The 23,784-nt window shown below is 43.5% G+C and overlaps 1 protein-coding gene and 1 long non-coding RNA gene across 3 annotated transcripts in view; one reads left to right on the top strand and one right to left on the bottom strand.

The window, feature by feature from the left end:
- Nucleotides 1–23,784, bottom strand: part of LOC142804191 (uncharacterized) — a 183,331-nt gene that overhangs the window by 85,267 nt on the left and 74,280 nt on the right. The gene's annotated exons all lie outside the window — the stretch shown is intronic.
- LOC119162618 (trypsin-1) overlaps nt 1–23,784 on the top strand; it is a 75,824-nt gene that overhangs the window by 4,867 nt on the left and 47,173 nt on the right. For both annotated transcript variants that reach the window (XM_075890860.1, XM_075890859.1), the window contains exon 4: nt 1,699–1,775. In XM_075890860.1, coding sequence (XP_075746975.1) covers nt 1,699–1,775 — 77 coding nt within the window. The remainder of the gene's footprint in view (nt 1–1,698; nt 1,776–23,784) is intronic.

Here is a 23,784-nt window from a genome sequence, read left to right as displayed (position 1 = left end):
ATTTTACAGTGCATGTTGCACACGGTGCAACGCAAGGACATCAAGAAGCATGCTATCTATTTATACGAGAAGAAAGCTCAATTACTAGGACTAAAATTATGCGGACATGAATAGAATATGCACAGTTGTTTTAAGATATTGTTACATAGTTTGATCAAAGATAGAAGGATAGGTAATAGTCTACTTGAAGTTTGAAAAGACTATGTCTACATAGGGCAGGTAATAATCGCGGAGGCAAACCACGAGATTGAAGTAACTAGAAGAATAAGAATGGGGTGGAGCACATTTGACAAGCACTCTCAACTTTTGACAGGTAGATGGCCACTATCCCTCAATAGGAAGGTATATAACAGCTGTATCCTGCCGGTACTTAGCTATTAAGCAGAAACATGGAGACTTACGAAGAGAGTTTAGCTTAAACTGAGGACGACGTGGCGAGCAATGGAAAGAAAAATGGTAGGTGTAACCTTAAGAGACAAGAAGGAAGCGGAGTGGATTAGGGAACAAACGGGGGCTAAGGATATAAAAGCTGAAATCAAGAAGAGGAAATAGACATGGGCCGGGTGTGTAGCGTGTAGACAGGACAACTGTTGGTCATTAAGGGTAACTAACTTGTTTCCCAGAGAAGGCGAGAGGGTTAGGGATAGACGGAAGATTATGTGGGCAGATGAGATTAAGAAGTTTGCGGGTATAAATTGGCAGCAGCAAGCACAGAACTGAGTTAACTGGCGGAACATGGGAGAGGCCTTTGTCCTGCAGTGGCAGTAGTCAGGCTGATGATGATGATGATGATGATGATGATAATGAGGATGATGAATTAGTACCGGAGATTAATATTTGTTAGATGCTATTTGAATAAGACATTTTTCCAGGTCGGCTATCTGGATGATGATAGCTTTAGGAGCATCTGCCTTCCCTATGCATCACACGAACTATCATAATTTTAACACACAAGATATTTAAATTAAGAAGTCACTGAATTTTCGTAGCTATTTCGGAGACCTCCAGCTTTTTAAGAATCGCACGTTTGCATTATCCTTTCTGGCATAATACGGATGGCGGAGTAATTCATTTATAAGTCAATTTCTTGGTCTGCTTCAAGGCAGCTTTAGAGCTGCTGCTTACTCATTTTCGTCCCATGTTCAAGCCTATGTTTCACTTATCCGAAGGAAAACACAGGCATTGTATCAGCTTACTTGACATTTTTCAGCCTAATGTTTCATGTTTTATTTGTCTCTGGGTATCTGCATCGTTTTCTGGGTATATACACCTAATAGGTAATAATGATATACAATGAAAGCTGAAGGCCGTTAAATGTTACCTGCTTGCACCTAGACCCAATCATTTTAAAACTTACTTGAAAATCTCGCATTAGACAAGCTGTAACAAAGAGCCGTAACTTTTGCTTGTATCTAACAATATAGTGGGAATATTTCGATAGGATAGGAGGAGTTGGTAATTCATGATGGTTCAACTGGGAGCGCGGGGGTAAACACAAACACAAAGCAAAGAAGAGGCACACAGCATGAGCGCTCGTGCTGTGTTCCTCTTCTTTGCTTTGTGTTTGTGTTTACCCCCGCGCTCCCAGTTCGCTGAAAACTTCAATTTCATAAGATAGAACTAGGACAGAGGCCTGTTTTGTCCACCTCTTTCATTTTCTCACTCATTTACGCTGACTGATGGCCAATTTTGCTCCAGCATGCGGCAGAACCTATCTACGGCATTCCAAGGTGGTTGGTGGTGAAAACGCCAAGTTTGGGCAGCAGCCATGGCAGGTGAGATGTTTAGCATGTTGTCCAGAAAATGACCTAGCAAGTCTTTCAGACGAATAACATTATGCCTACTTTGGCCCTCAGTTTATACCTGGTGATTTACGGCGTTTGACGTGCGAAAACTATGATATCATTCTGAGGCACACCGTATTGCAAAACTCATCATAATTTTAGCCTCATTGTGCTCTTCAATGTCCTCATAAACTTAAGGACAAATATTTGTTGCCTTTCGACTCTATCAATATACGCAACGTGGTGGTATAGTGATTTCGGTGCTAGGCAGCTCACCCGAAAACACGGGTTTGATCACAGCCGTGGCGATCATCCCTCTCAATGAATCCCACCACGCTCTCTTATCACCACTTTTTTGATCATGTTGTCAGAAGAAAATGTCGTGTCAGAGTTTGAATATCAGCAGTGTGAAAGTTTTGCGCACAGATATATATGAGAATAACGAATCACGGAAATGGGCGCTGCTTCAAAGCTGATGAAGCATCGGGGCCAAAGTCATTTCCCGGAAACAAGCTTGTACACGTTACAGAAGACAAGTAAGGTAGTAAAGCTTCAAATAAATGCTTTAATATGTATTTATTAGCAGTTATCAGTCAAAGCTCCACAAAAGTAGCAAAGAAATGATATAAATCTGATCGAATACTTTTTCGTTATTTTTGATAAATATATTTGCAGTAACACAATAGCACAACTTTACTCGAACTACTACAAACTGTTGTGACGTTCATGTTAGAAATAATGCTAGGGGCTTACATGAAGGTCGCAATGCTTACTGTGACTCCTGTGAGATATTTTTACAAGCACTTTCACGTACAGTTGTTTTTCATTGTTCTAGTCGCTAATTCTTCTATATTTCCTCGTTAGAGGCTAGCTGCTACACTGGACACTCTCTGAATGCATGCGCTCGAGCAAAGGGTGGTATAAAACATAAGGACATCATGGGCACGAGCTCGCAGTTGCTCACTGCTTCGATGTCCTTGTAAACATGGCCTCTATGAAGGGACGTGTTACGCAGTTGCTGGCATTCATATAGGGCGTTCGGTAAGGGTAAGGAGAAAGTGAAAAAACTGGCTGCCCACCTCTGACATGATAAGAAGGGGGCTTTCTTCAAAGTAGTCACATATTTTTCGAGAGGCGCAGAAACCTGCTTACAAGTTGATTTTGAATAAAAAATAATATATTGTCGGCAAAGAACAGCAAAAAAATGGAATTAAATTAGAATTGTATATAGTTTTACAAATGCACTTCATTGAATTACAAAAGTGCAAGAAAATAGAATTGGTTACAGGTAATTCATAACATGTTACGTGCTACATAAAACACTGCTCGGAAAGGAGACTAGGAACAAAGCTGATAATCCGCGTGCCCCTTCCGTTCTGTAACCACCTTTGAATTGACGCCCATGTCCCGCTAATCCTCCCGAGCCATTTTTGTAATTTATACATTATGCCGAGTTTACCTTCAGTTTGTCAGAGAGCTTTCTTCGCACGTGATGAATTTCTCAGGGAAGGAAGGCACTCCAGATCTCAGGAAAGGTAGGAAGAGGTGCAGTGTGAATGCCCGGTGTGATAAGTGTTTATTAGGTCGTAAAATAATGCTTGTTGTTCCAATTTATGTTAAAATGCTACGCTAAACAAACGAAACTTCTTATACAATAATAAATAAATGTTTTCCGAGTGCATGCGGTATCGCAATTTTTTCACAGGATTTTTCATTTTGGTTGGCTTTCAAATATGTCAGCAACTTATTATAAAAATTAAAAATCAATCAATCATTTAGGTAGTCAATCAATGTTTCGTTTAACGTGCAAAGGAACAAGCATGGGGTCTTTTTTCAAGTGTACGTTAAAATGAAACAATAAAAATGAGCAATACAATACAGTCTTCCGCAAAAAAAAAAAGCCGATAAAAAGAGCGTATACACACAGCCAAAAAGAAGTCAGCACAAAATGGGAAAGATAACATACAAGACGAGGATCAGTTATTGGCAGTGAAAAAAAAGTAAAATATACACAACTATGTTAAAGGCTTTCATAAAAGCGGAAAAGGGAAGAATCTGTATATTGCGAAACATCATGTCTTAGGACAGTGCAAAGCTGACATAAAAGCAATGTCAGTGAGAAGTAAAAAACATCATGATCATGAACGTCATTATATAGACGGTATTCTGTGAGCCGTTTAGCGTTGAAAGAAGTTGGCAAGTACATGAAATGAATCATTCTCTCTGATCAACTTAGGCGGAATTCGAAAGCACACACAACTTATAATCAATGGGCAGGATATCATACGGTAAACTAGTTTGTGAAAAAATAAGAGGTCTGGGCGACTCCACCGGCAGTGAATTGATTGCATTGATAATAATATGGCAGTGATAAAACGAGATCAAGAGTCAACTCTAGTTAAACTATAATTGTAAATGTTCATGACGTTTTCTGCACTCGCTCATTCACTAGAGTTAGCGATGCAATTCCAGGCCACAGATGCATACTGAAGCTGAGGAAGACAAATAATGATATTATATGTTAAAATATTGATGAAGTTACTGATAAAATCTGGGGCTGAACGTCACAAAACCATGACATGAGTGTGAGAGACGACGTAGTGGAGAGTTCCGGCAATTTCGGCCACCTGTGGTTCTTTAACGTGCACCTAAATCTGAGTACACAGACCTGAAATATTTTAGCCACTATCAGAAATGGTGCCACCGCAGCCCGGATTCGATGTTGTGACCTCCAGGATAGCATTCGAATGCCATAACCACTAGACCACCGCGGTAAAGCAACTGCTCTATGAGTCATTATTGCAAAAATTAACATCAAATGCAGGCAATAAAGCGCAAAAATTCAACTACAATGTAATTCATTGAATTTCCACGCTTTATTGCCAAGCGCTTCATGTTGCTTTTTGTGAATGATATCACTTTGCATACCTTTTAGATTTTTTTAGACTTACCGATGAACTATTTTTCTAGCCATATGATCTTATCACATGCTAACATCTTCACTCTTTCTTTCAAAAAATAAGTGCGGCTCTCCTTCTTGGACCATTTTCCTGGCCTGCAGTATTTTGTAACTGAACATTTACAATAAAAATTGCTCTAGCATGCACTAGTGGCGTGATGCTAGAAACACAGCCGAGCTAATCCGAACATAATTGGTCTTGCTGTTTACGAGGTTGTGCGACCTGAAGCCAAATATTGCGAGGTTGGTCAAATAATAATGGGAACCAACAGCAAAGTACAGGGTATATATGTTATTGATAGTGACTGTGGTGTAAACGTGAAGAAATGACTGAGAAGGAAAAGATGAATTGCCATCGGCAGGGACCGAACCTGCGACCTTCAATTGATGCCTGCAATGCTTTACAAACTGAGCTACAGAGGGGGTCATACCTCAGTCCACTTTATACGTAAAATGCATATATATACCTCATAAAGTGGAAGTATAGAGATGACCGCCGCAATAGTTCAGTTAGTCGAGCATTACATTCCTTATTAGAAGGTCGCAGGCTCGGTACCTTCTGATGAAAAATTATCTTCTCTTCCTGTTTTGTTTCTTCACATTCATCTTGCAATAACTTCCAATAACATCCGCTATACTTTCCTACGCGTCAATGTCTGTTAGTTCTCTTTATTGCTGTGTCTAACAAAGTTATAGAGCCCTTAAAGTTTCACTTCTTTTCTCCAGGTTGTACAAAATAGTGCGAGGTAATGGCATGTATGGTCAGTCGTGACACATTGGTCACGTGGTGCTACTCATGTTACAAAACACAAAGTTGGGCTAGTATCTTTGCGTTTATATTGAAACACCTCAAAAGACGAGGCACAAATAAACATTTGATAGCACGAGCACCCGTCCTGTCAAGTCTTTCTTGGGCTTAGTCTTTTTCGCTGTTCCAATACAGCCATGTCACGTTAGTCGCATAAACATACGCGTGTCAATTCCATGTCCCGAGATGGCTAGAGACTACTAGCAGCACGCTATTGACGTTACGTGACTAGTTTTGTGGCAGTTTCGCTCACTAGACATATACCAATTTTGGTATTAAGTGACATGAATGCATGACGAACATATGTGACTGTTGCAAACATGATAATCATCAGATGCGTGTGATGTAAAACATGACAAGCCACGCTCATGATGCGCTCACGGCAATTTCATTAGCTTCACATACACAAAATTTCATATTGCTGGACGTTAATCAATGACGAAAGTATGTGACTGGTGCAAACATGTCAATTATGTGATGTATTTTGTGTAACAACATTACTGCATGCGCTCACAATGTGCTCGCGGCCGTTTTGCTAGCTTCACATATGCTAAATTTGGTATTACGTCTCATGAATGTATGACGAAGTTATGTGACTGTTGCAGATATGATATTCATCAAATACCTGTGATGTAACAACATGACTACATGCTACGCTCAAGATGTGCCCTTGGCCATTTGGTTAACTTCACTTATACAAATCTTGATATTACGGGACGTTAATTAATGACAAATGTATGTGACTGATGTAAACATGACAATCATGAGATGTAATTCTTGTAACAACATTACAACATGTGCTCATGATGCACTGGCGGCAGTTTCACTAGCTTCACGTATACCAAAGTTGGTACTACGTGACGTAAACGGATGACAAAGGCAAACGCGTAGCCAGAAAGCTTTTTCTTTTTCGGGTGAAGGAGACCCCCTTGATTACGGGAGGGGCGCCCCCTTATATTGGCCATTTTTCGCTCTCTATGCCATGGCGAAAGAAAAGTTGATGGGCGGGGGAGCAGGGGCACGTGCTTGGTATGCCATCTCCTGGCTCCACCTCTGAATGAAGGTTCATGACACTACCAAACACGATAATCATGACATGCGTGTCATGTCCCAGCATGGCTGCATGCCATATTCGAGATGTGCTCGCGGCCGTCTTACTAGCTTCACATATATCAAATTCGGTATCAGCTGACGTGAATAGATGACAAAGGTACGTCACTGGTGCATACGTAATAATCATGAGATGCGTGTCATGGAAAATATGACTACATGCTACGCTCATAGCATGCTCGCAACCATTTCGCAATTTCCACATATACCAAATTCGGTAGTATATTACTTGAATTACAACGAAGGTAAATGACACGTCCAAACATGATACTTATAATATATTTGTATTGCAAAACATGAACACATGCTACGCTCATTGCGCACTCGCGGCCGTTGCGCTAGTTCATTTTACACCAAGTTTAATATCACGTCCAAATATGATAATCATGAAATGAAAGTCATGTACGGCATAATTTCCGTCCGCCTCGTAACGCTATGCTAATTTTAAAGTGACATATCAACCTTTCTATATGATCAATTCCCACTGTACGTGGGATCTGCTGTTTTTTCTTCCTAGATCGAATACGTCACCGACAGCAAACTGTCTTTATTTATAGTCAATGTGAAATGAAGAAAAGAGCGCGAGTCGGCCGTGTTGCTGTATAATGCACGTGCAAGGCCACCGATGATGGTGATAGTTTTTTGCAACAGCAGACGAACCACAGTGACCTACAAGAAGTTCGCTGATAACGAGGCATACTGCAAGAAGCAATATGCATGGCCACTTTTGCATTCCGCTGAGATGCATCATGAGTGTAGCGTGAAGTTCACATCATGCCATCAGAGTCACCTGTGCCACATGAACGCAGCTTTTTTTGTCACCAAAAAGCGCACAGCTCCTGTGATCTCCTATTTGAGGCAATTCATTACTCTCACGCCAGACTTTTCTTCGCGGTCATATTTTTACGGGACATTTAAAGTTCTTATTATACTTTTCTACAAGATAGGAGACCGCTCTTCACATTGCTAAGCTTTAGGAGGCCGCTAAAAATCCTTTGACAATATAAATAACAAGTGCGTTTTTATCCCCTGGCGTTTCCCATCTTTTCAGGCGCGGCTGTCACATTTCGTTGCAGGCAGAAAGGTAGAGGCCTGCTTACTGTGCCATGGCAATACAAGTTAAAAAAACTCAGTTGGTAGAAAGTTCCAGAGCTCTCTCCTGCCCCGTATTTTGGGATAATAAGATACGCCGCTGAGTTCTGGGACGCACAAGCACATATAATATTGTTTCCCGTCTTTTCGGTACACATTGTCACGTATACAGTGACTTGTCGTGACGTCACAAAAAAACACGTCCTCGGTTGGTACAAGAGATGTTGGTTGTGAACTGGCCATTCATTCGATTTGTTGTGCAGTCGCACGCACATTCTGCCATGTCTCAAGGACTATCGTACGGGTTCAACTGATTTCCCTTCGTGTTGCGCGAGTTATATCAGGTAAGCGGAGAAAGCAGCACTAACCAGAGAGCGAAAAAATACTGATAGGCTGAAGCCTTAGTGCTCACACTGTCCACCTTCTTTGTGGAGAAAGATGGCGTCTGAGGGAATGGCAGTTAAGGCGAGAAAGAACGCTCTCTTTGGCCTTCCAACTCGGACTGGTTTAGAGGCCTATATAAAAAAGCTACCTGTACCAGGGGTCTCCAAGACGTGTTCCGCGGGCCTCTCACTGGTGACTGGGACAGGACATGACGGTACTTTTTCTCATATATTTTTTATATGAATAAATATTTTCATGTGCTACATAGACGCAACTGGTCTGTGAGGCACCCCATTTGGTCACCATGTCTTCAAACGCATCTGTGGAACAAAAACTGCACTTCAGAGTCTGCATCCAGATTTCAGTTGTTTTGGAGATCGGTATTAATATACTTCTGGAGATTCTACGTCCTCAATGACCCATTTAGAAGTGGCCTATATATATGACGCGTGCTTCTTTCAAATCGCCACGTTACCTAACATTTTGTTCGAGTTCCTGCACCCTCCCTCTCCTCCCCCTCTTCCCCGCTCTATACTAGTTGGCATTTTTAAAATTGTCGGAGCTCTGACAATTTTAAACTGCCAACCACTTCGGGAGACTTAATTTAGCGATCCCAGCCCGCCAACTGCGGTGAGCGTGAGGCCCCTGTTTCTCTAAAATGCGAAATTACGTGTTAAAGCCATGTGCAGTATGGAGGGTGTTTTTTTAGATAATGCACGATTCTGTTTTTTTTTTACTAAAAATGCTATGCCTTTCAGGCCTCCATCGTTTTCACGAACTAACTCTTAGCAGACTCGGTAAAAATTTGCTGCGCCCAAAGTTATAATAAAATGAGCAATAAAGAAAAACTCAGCAATTACCTTTATAATGACCATTTTCAGGGTTCTTTATCTTGCAGAGCAGTACGACGTGACAATTTATGGTACAATGAGGTATACCCATTAAAAAAATCCAAAAGACACTGTAACGTTACATAAGATATTGTTACGGTGTGACATAGACATATTAATGATCGGAAGTTAGGGCCCAAGTTCATACAATATACCAATTCTGAGGCAAAGATGCCGAAAAGGCGCTCCAAATATCCATCTGTTGCCTTATTTTCAGCGTTTAATGTCAAGTTCTTGGGTGTTGTTCTTTTTTTTTTTCTCGCTTTACACCAGAAAACAGAAATTTCCTCCTTGTTCCTATACGGCGCAGTGTAAAGCTAGGCGACAGCCAGACCAGCTCTTCTCGCAAACAAGCGGAAAATTTTTTCGCTCTTCATTGTAGTTTAAAAAAACAAACAGGTAAGCGCTACGCATCAAACCCTAGGAATAATTTTACACGTTGGGTTTAACGTCCCAAAACCACCATATGTATATAAGGGACGCCATGGTGGAGGTCTCCGGAAATTTCGACCAAATGGGTTTTTTTAACGTGCACCCAAACCTGAGCACGCGGGCCTACAAATAAACCCTAAATATAAGGGGCACAGTTCGGTATTTCAATCGACATTTTACGTTTCTTCGCGCGTTTTGCTGCGACGCACCTTTTTTTTTTTTTCAAATTTCGGCTCGTCAGCTTTCGGCCTGACGTAACCGAGATGGCGAGCCCGGACCGCTCAGTTATGGTATCCCATAGATTGTTGCCCTCAGTTTCGACTATTACGGTTGCAAACTACGTGTGCTCACTAAAGTTTGAAAAGGGTATGCCACACATTGTAACATCCTGCAGTTTTTCGGTACCAACAAGTGTACCCAAATTATACTCTGACACTTCAATGATAAGGTTTTCTTAACTGCTCATTTAACTGTGGCTTAAGATGCAGCAGAGCTTTCCTGCCTTGGCGTAGAGTTTGTTTTTGAAAATTACAGTGGCTTGACAGTAATTGTATCTTTCATAAAAATAGGCATTTTGTAAAAACTAAAGCACCCTGTATTAAGCTGTAAGGACAGCAGGTCACAATAGGCTGTTCTTAAAAATTACTTTTAATCGAAGACCATAATGAGCATTTTAGTAATAAAGATATTGTCATGTAGGAAAACAATTTGCAGTCAATGAAAGCACGAGAGAAGAAAATCACAAAGTGGGACAACTTAGTTGAATATGCTTGGTTTGTGACCACTAGATCTTATTTTACGTACTGCTCACATTATCGGGAATTTTCCGGGATTTGTTTCACGACCGAGAAACCCAAATGCGCGGACTAAAAGATGATGTTATCTTTGAGATATCCAATTTTAGATGGAGCTTTCCTAAGCATGCATTTGTGAGTGTTATCTTTCTTTCAGATTGCACAAATGGGTCATTCTGTGTCAGTTATCGCAATCAATAGGGTGATTCTGCTAAGTGGAAAAAACAGCGCGAACACAACATTAGTCATCGCGTGTCACCTCCCTTATCTTCTGTTTCCTTTTGTTCATGCTGTGTTAAACGTTCCAGCCGTTTACACGGCCATTGCATATGCATTCAAAAAAGAGATCGCTACATTTCAAGCATCTTGTAGATAATTATGGGGCGAGCTTTTGGACGTGATTATTGTGATTAAATTTGAGATAGTACTGAGATTGATTGTGGTTGTGATACTTATATATTTTTTATTCAAAGAGATAGTGCTTAGACCGATCGTGATATAGCGGTGATTCTTCTTTATAGCTGATATGAGGTTCCGAGTTCTGGGTTACATTTTGACTTCATAATCACAGCTTCATTAGCTATCGTCTCTGGTGAAGAATTTTCTTGTCAGTATTGCCACCTTGCATCCGCTTCAAGCTGTTTCAACTGCGCGTCAGCTTGGCGTTTTACCCGTTTAGCTTTTGCTTCCTTAGCCCTAGTCTGTGGTGTAGAACTTTGTTGTCGCCGTCGCCGCTTTGCATCCGCTTCCTTCTCTTTTGTCTCCACCTTAGCTTCCCGTCGACGGCGACGCTGATACTCAGCACGTCGAGCTTTCCTGCGTTCGTCTTCGTCCATATGAGAGAAAAGAATGTGTGATATGGAACGTGGTTATATGTATATATATGTATATATATATATATATATATACATATATATATATATATATATATATATATACATATATATATATATATATATATATATATATATATAGCGTTGACAACAGCGCCATAACATCTACAATTAACCACAGCGCCCTCTGTTGCTTATAGGTTGAAGGTTACATGCAAAACGGTAACTACCAACGCCCTCTATTGCTTAAATTTTGAAGGTTACATGGTGTTACGGACAGACGGGAGATGGCGGACATCGTGAGGTTTTAAGGACCTTCGCCCCTAAAAAAAGGTTCGGCTACATGAGGAACCAGTGCTGCAGTTTACAAGCCGCGGGCAGCGCCACCGGGACAGTCAAAGCCCGCACTTCTGAGCCGCTCCCGCATATGGAAGTGGTGGAGAGTAGAGACAGTGCGGGTGCGCATCGCTCTCAGAAAACCAAAGGGCGCTGGTGGTACTGCTGATTATTCAAGCGCCACACAAGAAGTAAGGGAGGGCGCAGGCATCTGAAAAATGCGATAGAAAGAAGCCACGCGCGGTGAACGGCGTAATTGGCTGCATGGTGTAAGAAAAAAAAATCGACTGATCCCACGCTCCTGGGAATCGACGTCATGCGAAGCATGCGGAGGGAAGGTGACCGTGTTGCAATTTTTTTATTGAGCGACACGCCATGAAATGACGCTAAATATATGTACTAATGTTGCACGCACAGACACACGTTGAAGAGTTGCAGATGTTTTATGACCAGTTGTTTGCACTTGCACAACGATGCCAACTGTAACATGAGCATTAGCAACACCAGCTGCTGATATGAAGCGTTGATGCTCGCGAGGATGCTGGCCCTGGACACTGCTACATAAATCAACCTCAGCTAGCCCATGACAACTAACCGCAATTGACGTTAACCCGATGTGACGGCTGTATCGAAATTGTACATATGTAATGTTTATAAAATTGGACAGACTGCACTGCAACCCCTGTTGACGTTTCACGAAGATTAGCGTTTATTTGAAAAGTAATTCGGAGACCTGGCGTAGCTCTGTGGTCAAATGGTTCATTGGCATGCGAAACCCCGACATTCATTATTTGTATTCGTCGGGTGGATGCCACCGATGTCGGGTATTTCTGAACGCTTGCGCGTTAAAATGGCCCATGTGTGCTGTCGTCGTTCCTGGGTAGATCATCTGTGGCATATACCCGCCCGTGGGTATGTGCCACTGTCCGGCGGATAGTTTTTGACGACGTACGCGATGATATTATGACAATAATCAAGTCTTGGCCAGTGCGACACATTCGTAAAACTATCTAACCCTTCTATGTTGATTTTGGTTATCGCCATGGTAAGGGGATGACTACGAGAACACCCAAACGTAAGCGGCTAGATAGATAGATAGATAGATAGATAGATAGATAGATAGATAGATAGATAGATAGATAGATAGATAGATATATAGATAGATAGATAGATAGATAGATAGATAGATAGATAGATAGATAGATAGATAGATAGATAGATAGATAGATAGATAGATAGATAGATAGATAGATAGATAGATAGATAGATAGATAGATAGATACACTCAAAGTCGCCAAAGTTTCCTAAGAAACGCTTCGCCTTTGAAAAAAAAAAGAAAACGTTAATATTCTGACGCTGGGTTCTCACGCGCGAAACGCTGTTATGGACGCTATGCACTGCATTTCCATTTCCTCACGATTACCTTCGGTGAGGTGGGGGCATTTTTTAGATGCGAAGCGGCTCTTTGACTAGCCTTTGTTACGCTGTCCCTCCATACCCCCCCCCCCTTCTGCATGCTAGCGTCGCACGTCGGGGGGGGGGGAGGGAGTGGTTCTTAGAATTGGAAAAGAAAAGGAAACCCCGCAACTGCCGCTAAGTGTGACACCTCCGCAGTGGTTCACAGGGAAAGGGGAATGGGGGAGTAATAGACTTGAGCGAAGAGAGGAAAGAGAAAGAAGAGAGCGAGCGAAGAAGCCGAAAAGGAAGGGGGGATTCAAAGATCGTCTACCAAAATCACAGGGCGCCCTACCGCCAATGGTCTTGGTGATCACCATAGGGATGTGGCGGTAGAGTGGGATAGCCGGCGAGCAGGGGTACTGCATGTCTAGCACAACCGTCAAGAGCTCACTCGCCCGCTGCCTCATGGACGAGTGAGGTAGAGCGTATAGCCTGTTCACAAGGAGCTGACCCTGCCTTGTGGTTTTCAGCCGCTGTACATGACTTAGTGCCATGTTCACGTCTCTTGCCTAAATCCACGTGCTCACGTCTCGTGCGGACCCAATAAGACACCCACAAAACTGTCGCTACCCTCCCTCTCTCTCGCCTCGTAAGGCCGAGGCAGGCAGCGTCTGCTGGTAAAAGACTGCTCGCGCTGCGCAACCATTCACTGGCCACCCCGCATATGTAGGCACTGGATCGGGCATTCGGAAATTAGTCAAGGGCCTCTCATATGCTTATCCCACGTATCCATCGCAGCGCGTCGGCGCGTGTTCATTTCACGAGGCGTCGAGCCCTGTCTTATACAGAAAGAGAGAGCGCGCGGCTTCGGCTTGCCACGTGCCCACATCCTCTATAGAAAAAAAGCGTGGCGCTGCGTCAGAAAGCTTCGCGCTTACGCATTGCCACGATACCCCACGTGCCTGTTGTTAGTGGTGGTAGTGGTTAGACGAGGAAGAAGGCACCTAATTTCTGCAGCCGAGTAGGGACCACGGCACAGTGCCTATGTGCCTGTTATAGCGCGTCAGCGTAGTGGTTTTCGACACGGCGCTGCACCATCTCCCATATATAAAGAGAGAATGCGTCGTTACGTAAAGCTGCGTGCCAACTCTCTTTATAGGAATAGGGCGCAGCCAATGTTACTAGATTCTTCTTCACTTTGCAAACTCCGCTGGGACGAGGCGTCGAAACGCGGGCCATTTCGTTTCCCGCTGCCTAGGTGGCGCTTCCGATACCATTTGACCGGTCGCCGCGACGTAAACGTAGTTCTTGCGGTTAATTTGGTGTTGCGGGAGTTATTTTTCGTGATAGTGCACCAAGGTTATTACGAGTGGGCAAATTAAAGCACCAGTTCTGCGGCTAATGCGGTGCCACAAGGCGGAGATGCGAGTGCGATGCCTGAATCTTGCGGGCTTTGTGTTAATCTAGCCGTATTGCGTTCTTGTTCTTTAAAATTCAAGCATATATATTGAAAAAACGTTGCAGTGGGCTTAAGGGTAAACACTGTAGGACTATGCACTTGAATTCAGGCGCATGTTAGAGAAACCACATATGGCCAAATTTTTCAAATCTCTTCATCACGACGTGCCTCGTAATCGTATAAGCTTAGTTATTGTTATATGATCAGGCGCACACCACATTCACCTAATGCCGCCGGAGATATTGGAAGTGTAAAGCCTAGAACAATTGGTTCATTCCCGATAACTCAAATTTACGATCTGAACGAGTTCTTTTTTTTTTCAAGGAAAGAGCGCACACGAATTCAATAAATGCATGTGCCTTATAAGGCTATAAAATGCAAAATACAATGAGTTTAGCAAAGTTTTATTGAATGAACACTTTATTGAACGTTACAACAAACAAACTGGAAGTCACTTTTGTTCACGCGGTATCAAAACAACTTCACCGTGAACACTGTGCACGTAGTCAAGATATCGTCCTCCTGGAAGTGGAGGTCGCACACAGCGCAAGATCTTGATAGTTCCTTATCCAATCTCGGTATGGCTCGTTGCCACTGTTGAAGACCCACCTCATAAACGCGTTACTTGACAAAGTGCCTTGTTTCGGTCGCAGATTACGTTGAGTCCAAGCCGCTTCGGTAGCCAGTGACAAAGCAGCGAGGCATGCTTCATAACATCAAATAATCGTCACACGTCGCATGAGAGCTATGCAGCTAACAACCGGCACAATAACACAACAGAGCTCACAGCGAGTGAGACAGAACGTCAATTGTCACCATGATATCGCAGTAAGCAGCAGTGGGAGCACAAACTGCGCGAGTGTCGTCGATCTCGCTGAGACACACAATTATAGCGATTGCCGCGGAACACACTTGCACTATACTTGCAGGCACGAAGAAGCACCTGCTGTTTTGCTTCGCTGGCGTGGTCGGTGGCGTGCGCCTAACCACCGTGAATCTCGTCAGACCGGTCAAAAAACGACGAGCACGCCCCTTCGTGGTTGTACATAGAAGGGTGACACCTGCGGCGGCGCAGTTTGCAAACTGAAAGAAGAATCTAGTAACGTTGGGTGCAGCGCCACGTCAAAATTCCACGTGCTGACGCGCTGCAACGGGTGCGTGTGACCTTGCCTTGACTTTCGCTTGATGTACGCTACCGTCAATGTGGCCGCCAGTGTAAGCGTTAGCGCGCGCAGCTTCGCATCTACACATGGTTACTTTAGCGGGAAATGGACCACTTTTTTTTTTTTCAATGCGAAGCATTTCTTTGCGAGCTTCGGCTACTTTGGGCGTATCTATCTATCTATCTATCTATCTATCTATCTATCTATCTATCTATCTATCTATCTATCTATCTATCTATCTATCTATCTATCTATCTATCTATCTATCTATCTATCTATCTATCTATCTATCTATATAGCCGCCTACGACTTTTAGCTCCCCTGGCCGTTTCGTCAATGGTATCCGTACCAAATTTGGTATGGCATAACATTACTGTACGACGAGCATACTTGACTAGTCATAGCATGACTATCATGACATGTATGTCATAATTTATATTTCAAGCGCTTGTTGCTCTTGCGGTGATTTCATCACTGCATGACGAACTCAAGTCACAGACCATAATGTAGAAATCATGACATGCAATTCATGTAAGTATCGATTCATAACTACGCGCCACGCTCATGGTACGCTCAAAGTCATTTCGGTAGCTTCACATATACCAAATTTGGTGTTACGGAACATGAATTAATGACGAAGGTATGTGACTGGTGCAAACATGATAATCATCAGATGTGTGTCATCTAACAACATGACCACATGCCACACTCATGATGCGCTCGCAGCCGTTTCACTAGCTTCACATGCACCAAATTTGGTATTACGGGACGTCAATGAATGACGAATGTATATGACTGGTTCAAACATCATAATTGTCAGACGCGTGTCATGTAACAATATGAATACATCTCAATTTCATGATGCGCTCGCGGTCGTTTCGCTAGCTTCACACACAACAAATTTGGTATTGCGTGAGCCCCGCCGTGGTGGTCTAGTGGCTAAGGTACTCGGCTGCTGACCCGCAGGTCGCGGGCTTGAATCCCGGCTGCGGCGGCTGCGTTTCCGATGGAGGCGGAAATGTTGTAGGCCCGTGTGCTCAGATTTGGGTGCACGTTAAAGAACCCCAGGTGGTCGAAATTTCCGGAGCCCTCCACTACGGCGCCTCTCATAATCATATGGTGGTTTTGGGACGTTAAACCCCACATATCAATGAATCAATCAATCTGGTATTGCGTGACGTGAATGAATGACGAAGGTAGGTGACCGGCGCAAACATGGTAATCATGAGATGCGTGTCATATAAGAACAATGCTACGTGCCGCACTCAATGCGCCAAAGCACTTCGACGTGACCAGGCGCGCGTGCGCGCCCGTGTTCGTCACGCTGGCGATGCCCCGCCAAGCGCCGATCCACCTGGCCAGCGCCTCCTAGAAAAATTATGCCTGGAACGTGAGCCGCGAACGCGCCATGCTACCCTCGGATTTTACTCTCCCTTTCCGGTACGGAGGCGAATGACTGTGGCGATCGCACCTGGAATCACAGCAATGCTTTCACAGTTGCCTCCAAGCAGCTGTGATGTAACGTGACAGAGCGGTACGGTAATGTCACGTGACTGAGCGGTATGGAGGCGAGTGGTCCCACCGGCGGATGGCCGCAACACATGGTAGGAGGCATGACCTCTAAGATTTTGTGCTGGCAGCAAGCTCTCAATTGAAGAGAGAGCAATGCTCTAGGCATAGTTCTTCTAGGAGGCGTTGGCCTGGCATATACTCGCAGGCGCACGCCGGGGTGCGTTGCTATGCCGCATGCACGTTTGAGCGCGCCCGGCGTCATTCCGTCACGGAGCTGAGCAGACGCGGTGCTTTCTAGCTAATGTCGTCGGCGCGAAATGCAGCAAGTCGCATTTCGAGCCGGTTGCCACCGAGCCACGCCGACAGACGCTGGTCGCGCCTAGTATCAGACAATAGCGTGCTCGCGTTTTGCTAGCGTAGCGTCGCTGCGCCCAGCGTGGGCGCTCGTCTACGTTACGTGTGCTTGCCAACGTTTCGCTAGCTTCCATGAACCGAGTTTGGTATTACGGGAAGTGAATGGACGACGAAGGTATGTGACACGTCCAAACATGATAATGATGATATTCGTGTAATGTAAAATATTACTACATGCTTCCCTCATAGCGTGCTCGCAGCCGTTTCGCTAGGTGCACATATATCTAATTGGATATTTATTTATTTTATTTATTTATTTTCACATACTGTTAACCCTTTGCAGGGTTATTACAGGAGTGGGAGCGAAGGGGAACAAAAGAAAAACAGAAAACATTCACATCAATAGTAACAATCAATTTTGGACCGAGCAGCCTTTCTCAACAAGTTCAAATTAAGGAGGCTGCATGTACGAGTTAAAGTGGTAGTGGGCGCATTAAACATATTTTACACCCGTAGAAAAGAAAAGAAGGATAATAAATCATAGCTGTAAAAGTTGGTGCAAATACAAATGTTGGCAAGCAAGTCAATTCAAGGAAGTACACAAGGAAATGAAAATACAATACATACTATGTAATCAGCGTTATGATTAAGTGCTATGTGTATTTTGCAACATTGCTAGAAAGTCATCAACTGTACGCTGTTCGGCTATAAGTCGGTCAAGAGCATTCCATTCTCGAATGCATCTAGGAAAAAAAGAATAATAGAATGTGTTATTGTTGCAAGAGTACTCTTGGAGTGTGTGATCATGTGTGTGACGTGTTTGCCTTGTTGTCTTGGTTTTCACGTATTTAGCGTGGTCTATTTTAAGACAGTTGTGCAATAACAGGTATAAGAACTTTAGGCGATGAATTTTTGCTCGACTTTCGAGTGTCGGCAAATCTGCGTGGCGTAGTAATTGTGTTGGGGAGTCGAGGCGACGATACCGGTTAAAAATAAATCTAATCGCTTTGCGCTGCACTCTTTCAAGCGTGCTGATACCACTATCCGTGAATGGAAACCAGATTATGCTCGCATACTCCAAGATTGGTCTGACAAGTGTGACGTATGCTAGAAGCTTAGTGTCGCGGTCAGCGTGGCGCAGCGTCCGCTTAAGGAAGAATAATTTTTTTAAGGCTTTCTCGGCTATGTCTTCTAGGTGTACTGTCCAACTGAGATCGGAAGTTATAGTCACACCAAGATATTTATACTGGCTTACATTTCGTAGCACGATGCTGTTGTAACCGTAATGGAAAGGTAGACGTGATTTCTTTTTTGTTACTTGCATGGCGACTGTTTTGTCAGAATTAATCACCATTTGCCAGTTAGAACACCATCGTACAACGTCGTTCAGGGCATCGTTCAGTTCAGTTTGGTCTCTGGAGCTTTTAACCTGTTTGTACAATATGCAGTCGTCTGCAAAAAGCCTTATGTTTGCGTTAATGTTGACTGTTAGATCGTTTATGAATAGAAGAAATAATATCGGTGCCAAGACGGATCCCTGAGGAACACCGGACGTAACGTTTAATGTGTCAGAGACGTGATCACTGCAGTGTACAAATTGTTGGCGACCGGACAAATAGTTGGATATCCAACGGGTCACTGGCCCATCCCCGAGTTTGCAAACCAGCTGGAAAACTAGCTTTTCATGGGAAACCCGGTCGAACGCTTTTGAAAAATCCATAAAGATTATATCAATTTGGGAGTGTTGATTAATGGCTTCGGCCAGATCGTGAATTGTTTCAGCTAGTTGCGTTACGGTCGATAGGCCTCTCCGAAAACCGTGTTGGTTGGGGTGTAATAGGTTATTTTCTTCGACAAACTTTGTACTGAATTTAAGGATAATGTGCTCGAGTAGCTTACAGCTAGTGCAAGTTAAGGAAATGGGCCTGTAGTTTGATGGAGTCGATTTGTCCCCAGATTTATGCACAGGGATTATTTTTGCAAGTTTCCATTCAGAGGGAATCTGCGAATCTTGAATAGATTTTGTAAATAGTAAGCGCAGGTACTTACTAACCGGTTCCGCATACCGTTTGAGAAAAGCGTTCGGTATCCCATCTGGACCACAACTCTTTTTATCATCGAGGTTTAACAGCAGATTTAGTATACCGCTTTCAGTTATTTCCGGAGTTTTAGATAACTTCTTGTCAGTGGGAGGCCTAATCTCGGGATGATGCACTAGCCCATTATCGATCGTAAAGACGGACTGAAAGTAGCGGTTGAAATTGTCTGCCTTATCTTTTGTGTCTATCGAGGGGGAGGCGTTTTGGCCACTGTGTTTGCCACTTACATAGCGCCAAAATTTTCCTGGCGAGGTTTTGATGAATTTTGCTAGCGTGGTACCAAAATAGTGAATTTTTGAAGAGCGTACTTTGCTTTTCAGTGTTCTTGATAAAGTGGCGATCTGAGCGGTGTAGCCAGCTCGTGAGCTAGACCTCCTAGCTTTCCTCAGCCTACTGATTTTACGTTTTATATGAATTATGTCACGTGTGATCCAGGCATTATGCTTTCTTGTAATTTTTCGCTGTGTGGGGACAAAGTTCTCAATGCAATGAATGACACGTGCCTTGAATTGTAACCATATGTGATCCATTGATAAATTTTTGTCCATGCAAAGATCATAGAAGGCAAGGAATTCGTGATTAAGATATGTTATTATTGCTGCGTCGTCTGCTCTGTTAAAGGCAAGAACGTGTCTATCGGGGCTATGGATTCTAGAAAGACCAGATAGAGGCAGTGTGCATAGGACTGAGTTGTGATCAGATATTCCGTCTAAGATTTCGATGCGCGCCTGGTCTTCTGGAAAATGATCACTAACGAGCACAACATCTAGAATAGAGCTGGATACGCCCTGTACACGTGTGGGGACGCGCACCAGTTGTTCGAGGTTAAAATTGAACAACATATCTAATATGACGTCATTTGCAGCACTTCGCACTTTTTTTGATGACCATTCTATTTCAGGCAGATTGAGATCTCCAGCCATGATGATCATACCACCCGTCACGTGATCGTGCATATAATCCAGAAGAAGTTCCAGATAACTTGTCTCAGCATTAGGTGGTCGGTAAATAACTCCAACAAATACACAGCCCCTTTGCAGCTGCACTTTGCACCATACCGCTTCAATGCTAGAGTTGCCCGGTAAGACAGAGTAGCGCAATTCCTTCTTGAAAAAAAAGTGCCACGCCCCCTCCTCTAGTCTCTCTATCTTTGCGCACAATCACATAACCTGGCGGCGTGACCTCATGGTCTAGGATGTCCGAGTACAGCCATGTTTCCGTGACAGCAACTATGTCAGGTTTAATTTCTAGAAGGAGAGCTTCGAATTGATCTACTTTATTTACAAGACTACGTGCGTTCACATTCAACAGGGTTACTTCTGTCGACTTCGAGTGACTCTTTTTTCTATGCCAACTTCGTTTTTTTTCACTGCATATATATCTTCTCGTTCACTATCCCAAGCAAAAAGTTGACCGTTGATTCGCACTTTATCGCGCACCAGTGACACCCTTTCTTGCCTGTCCCGGTGTTCTTTCGTTCGATCCCACAGTTTCTTTCTAATGTCCCGAGTATTACGAGAAAAGTCTTCACTGATAGAGAAACCTGAGCCCTTCAGCTTTGAACACTGTCTGAGGATTGAAACTTTGTCTCGATGATCGAGTAGTCTTAGAATAATGGGTCTGGGTCTAGATATACCAACTGGCTTCTTTTTTCCTAGACGGTGGATTATTTCGATTCCCTTGGTTTTTATCTGTAGCACACCATCTAAAATCTTCTTTTCGACCAACTCGACAAGCATGTCTGGCGATTCATTTTGTTGTTCTTCAGCACCGTAAATGACAAGGTTGGACCGACGGCTCCGGTTTTCTAGATCATCCACTTTCATTTGCATAGCCTTTAGGTTTTTTTCTAAGTTAGATATTCGTTTATTGCACTCAGTGACCTGTTTTTCAAGGCCAGTTATCTTTTCAAGTTTTTTGTCAATCGCGTCAAGTCTGGTGTTTGTTGCGGATTTTTCTTTCTTAATATCTTGAATGTCTCCTGCAATTTGCTTTAGCTGTTCGGCTATGGCGTCTAGTGCAGGGCCTGGGTTCAACTCAACATCTCCGCTCAACAGTAGCAACCAGCGCAAGGAAACAATCAGTTTACAAAAGGCTTCACGAAGCGACCGTGGGCACGGCAGCAGAATTAGGCAGACATCGTTACTGCGAAAAGACTTGTCATAGCGTCTGCTCACCTGCGGGATAAACAGGAACGGGTTTGAAGGCTGCATCTTTACGACGCCGCCGTGCCCACTGCCGATTGTGCCGTAAGCGCTGTCTTTTAAAGGATCGTTACATGGTGACGTCATCGGTGATCCCAGAGGCTCTGACGATGTAACACCAGCGCCATCGTTGAAGGACCGGTAGCGTTCGTCAGTTGAGGCTGGGTTTATCAGCAGATCCATATCGCCGTTGAAAGTAGGTCGAAGCATTGGTTGTCGCTCCGCACATGCTGCAGAAAGGCCTAGAAGAAGCAGCAGGGTTCCAATCTGCGGGATAAACAGGAACGGGTTTGAAGGCTGCATCTTTACGACGCCGCCGTGCCCACTGCCGATTGTGCCGTAAGCGCTGTCTTTTAAAGGATCGTTACATGGTGACGTCATCGGTGATCCCAGAGGCTCTGACGATGTAACACCAGCGCCATCGTTGAAGGACCGGTAGCGTTCGTCAGTTGAGGCTGGGTTTATCAGCAGATCCATATCGCCGTTGAAAGTAGGTCGAAGCATTGGTTGTCGCTCCGCACATGCTGCAGAAAGGCCTAGAAGAAGCAGCAGGGTTCCAATCTGCGGGATAAACAGGAACGGGTTTGAAGGCTGCATCTTTACGACGCCGCCGTGCCCACATATCAGTTGACGTGAATGGTTGACGAAGGTAAATCACGTACAAACGTGATAATCAAGAAATGAAAGTCACGTGTGGCATAAATAACTTCCGCCTCGTATTGTTGTGCTGATTTTAAAGTTACATATCCAGCTTCCTCATTCGTGCTGTGTATATCAGCGATTCCCACTGCACGTGGGATCTACCATTTTTTTCGGTAGAATCTGTATTAACTTCACGAACTTCATTCTCACTAAGATCAGCGTGCCCCCTGGCGAGCTGTTCTTCTGTGGTGTTGTGGCGCCACCTGTCAACACAACAATTTCCCTTGTTTGAGTAGTAGATGTGAGCGCGAGAATGGCCCTGTTCAGCAAGCATGGATAGCCCCAGAATTACTTGTTTTATGATGCATATTTACATTACTGCAGAAAAATTCATTGCACGAGCTCATTAGCCTGCATGTCTAAACGCTGGCTACTTTTTCAGGGCTTGTTTAAGTCAATCGTTCTCCGTCGACGCCTACTTTGCTGTCCCATATATAGATGGCTTGACATTCCTCCTAAGATCACAATATTGACCTCCTAATTACGCTATTACTACCTTCAAGGAACATACCGACTGGTAATGCGCACTAGCAATTAAATGTCTCGTAGTTATTGTAGCAAAGCTTTAATTTTATAGTTCTGCAGTGTGATGATAATTCAGAAAATTCATTAGGGTAGAAGCTCTTGTAAACAATGTCACATGATTTATTCATGTATAAAGGTACTGGAAGGGCAAAAAATGACAGGAGGCCTAAATCTGCGCATTATCGGGCCGCGTCTCTCTAACCAAATTTGTGGTTTGTTTGTCCTTCCCCAGCCTGGGGTATTGGCTAGGAATGAGTAGTTGAAAATTGTACAGGTTATTTGAAACGTTGGGAGATATAAAAAATAAGATGATAATGATACGTATTACAATGAATTATTACTACGAAACCTAATACATCAGACTGCCGTAAAGACCTGATCAGAACATTTTTCAACAGATTAGTTATGTTTACAGCATTTTAATAACGAGAATATACAAAGGCAACACTAAAGTGGTACGTGTTGGGTAATTTGAATAAAATTATACACGACATTAAATACATCCCTGTAGCAGTATCCCGAACCGGAGGTGCCGAAGCTTTATACAGTTTCTTCAGTTAAGGCTAATCATATTTTTGAAAAGCAACTAATCAGAAATCCTACATCTCGGCGACATGACAGAAAGTAGTTTGAAAAATATATTAATTCCCCACAGAATCGGCAGAGGGGTGATATCGTCAGACCCACCCTGTATACGTATGAGTTAAATGAGCGGACGCGGCACGGAAAGCTGGTTATCGTCACTTCTGTTGGTTGAGATTGGCTTCATGGAGCCTTCCATGGGAAGTTTAGGTGCTTGTACTTCACCCATGTTGTTACTGCTTCTATTATATTAGTGTGAAGTGCCAATTATCTATATCCGATTGCAGTGACGTAATCTACCACCGGAAAAACCTGAAGTATTGGTAGCTACAGTGATCCGCGGGCTAAAGCATCGGTCATTTCA

Source organism: Rhipicephalus microplus, chromosome 3 (genome assembly GCF_043290135.1).
Source record: "Rhipicephalus microplus isolate Deutch F79 chromosome 3, USDA_Rmic, whole genome shotgun sequence".
Classification (NCBI taxonomy): Eukaryota; Metazoa; Arthropoda; class Arachnida; order Ixodida; family Ixodidae; genus Rhipicephalus; species Rhipicephalus microplus.
This window is presented reverse-complemented; position numbering and strand designations above follow the sequence as displayed.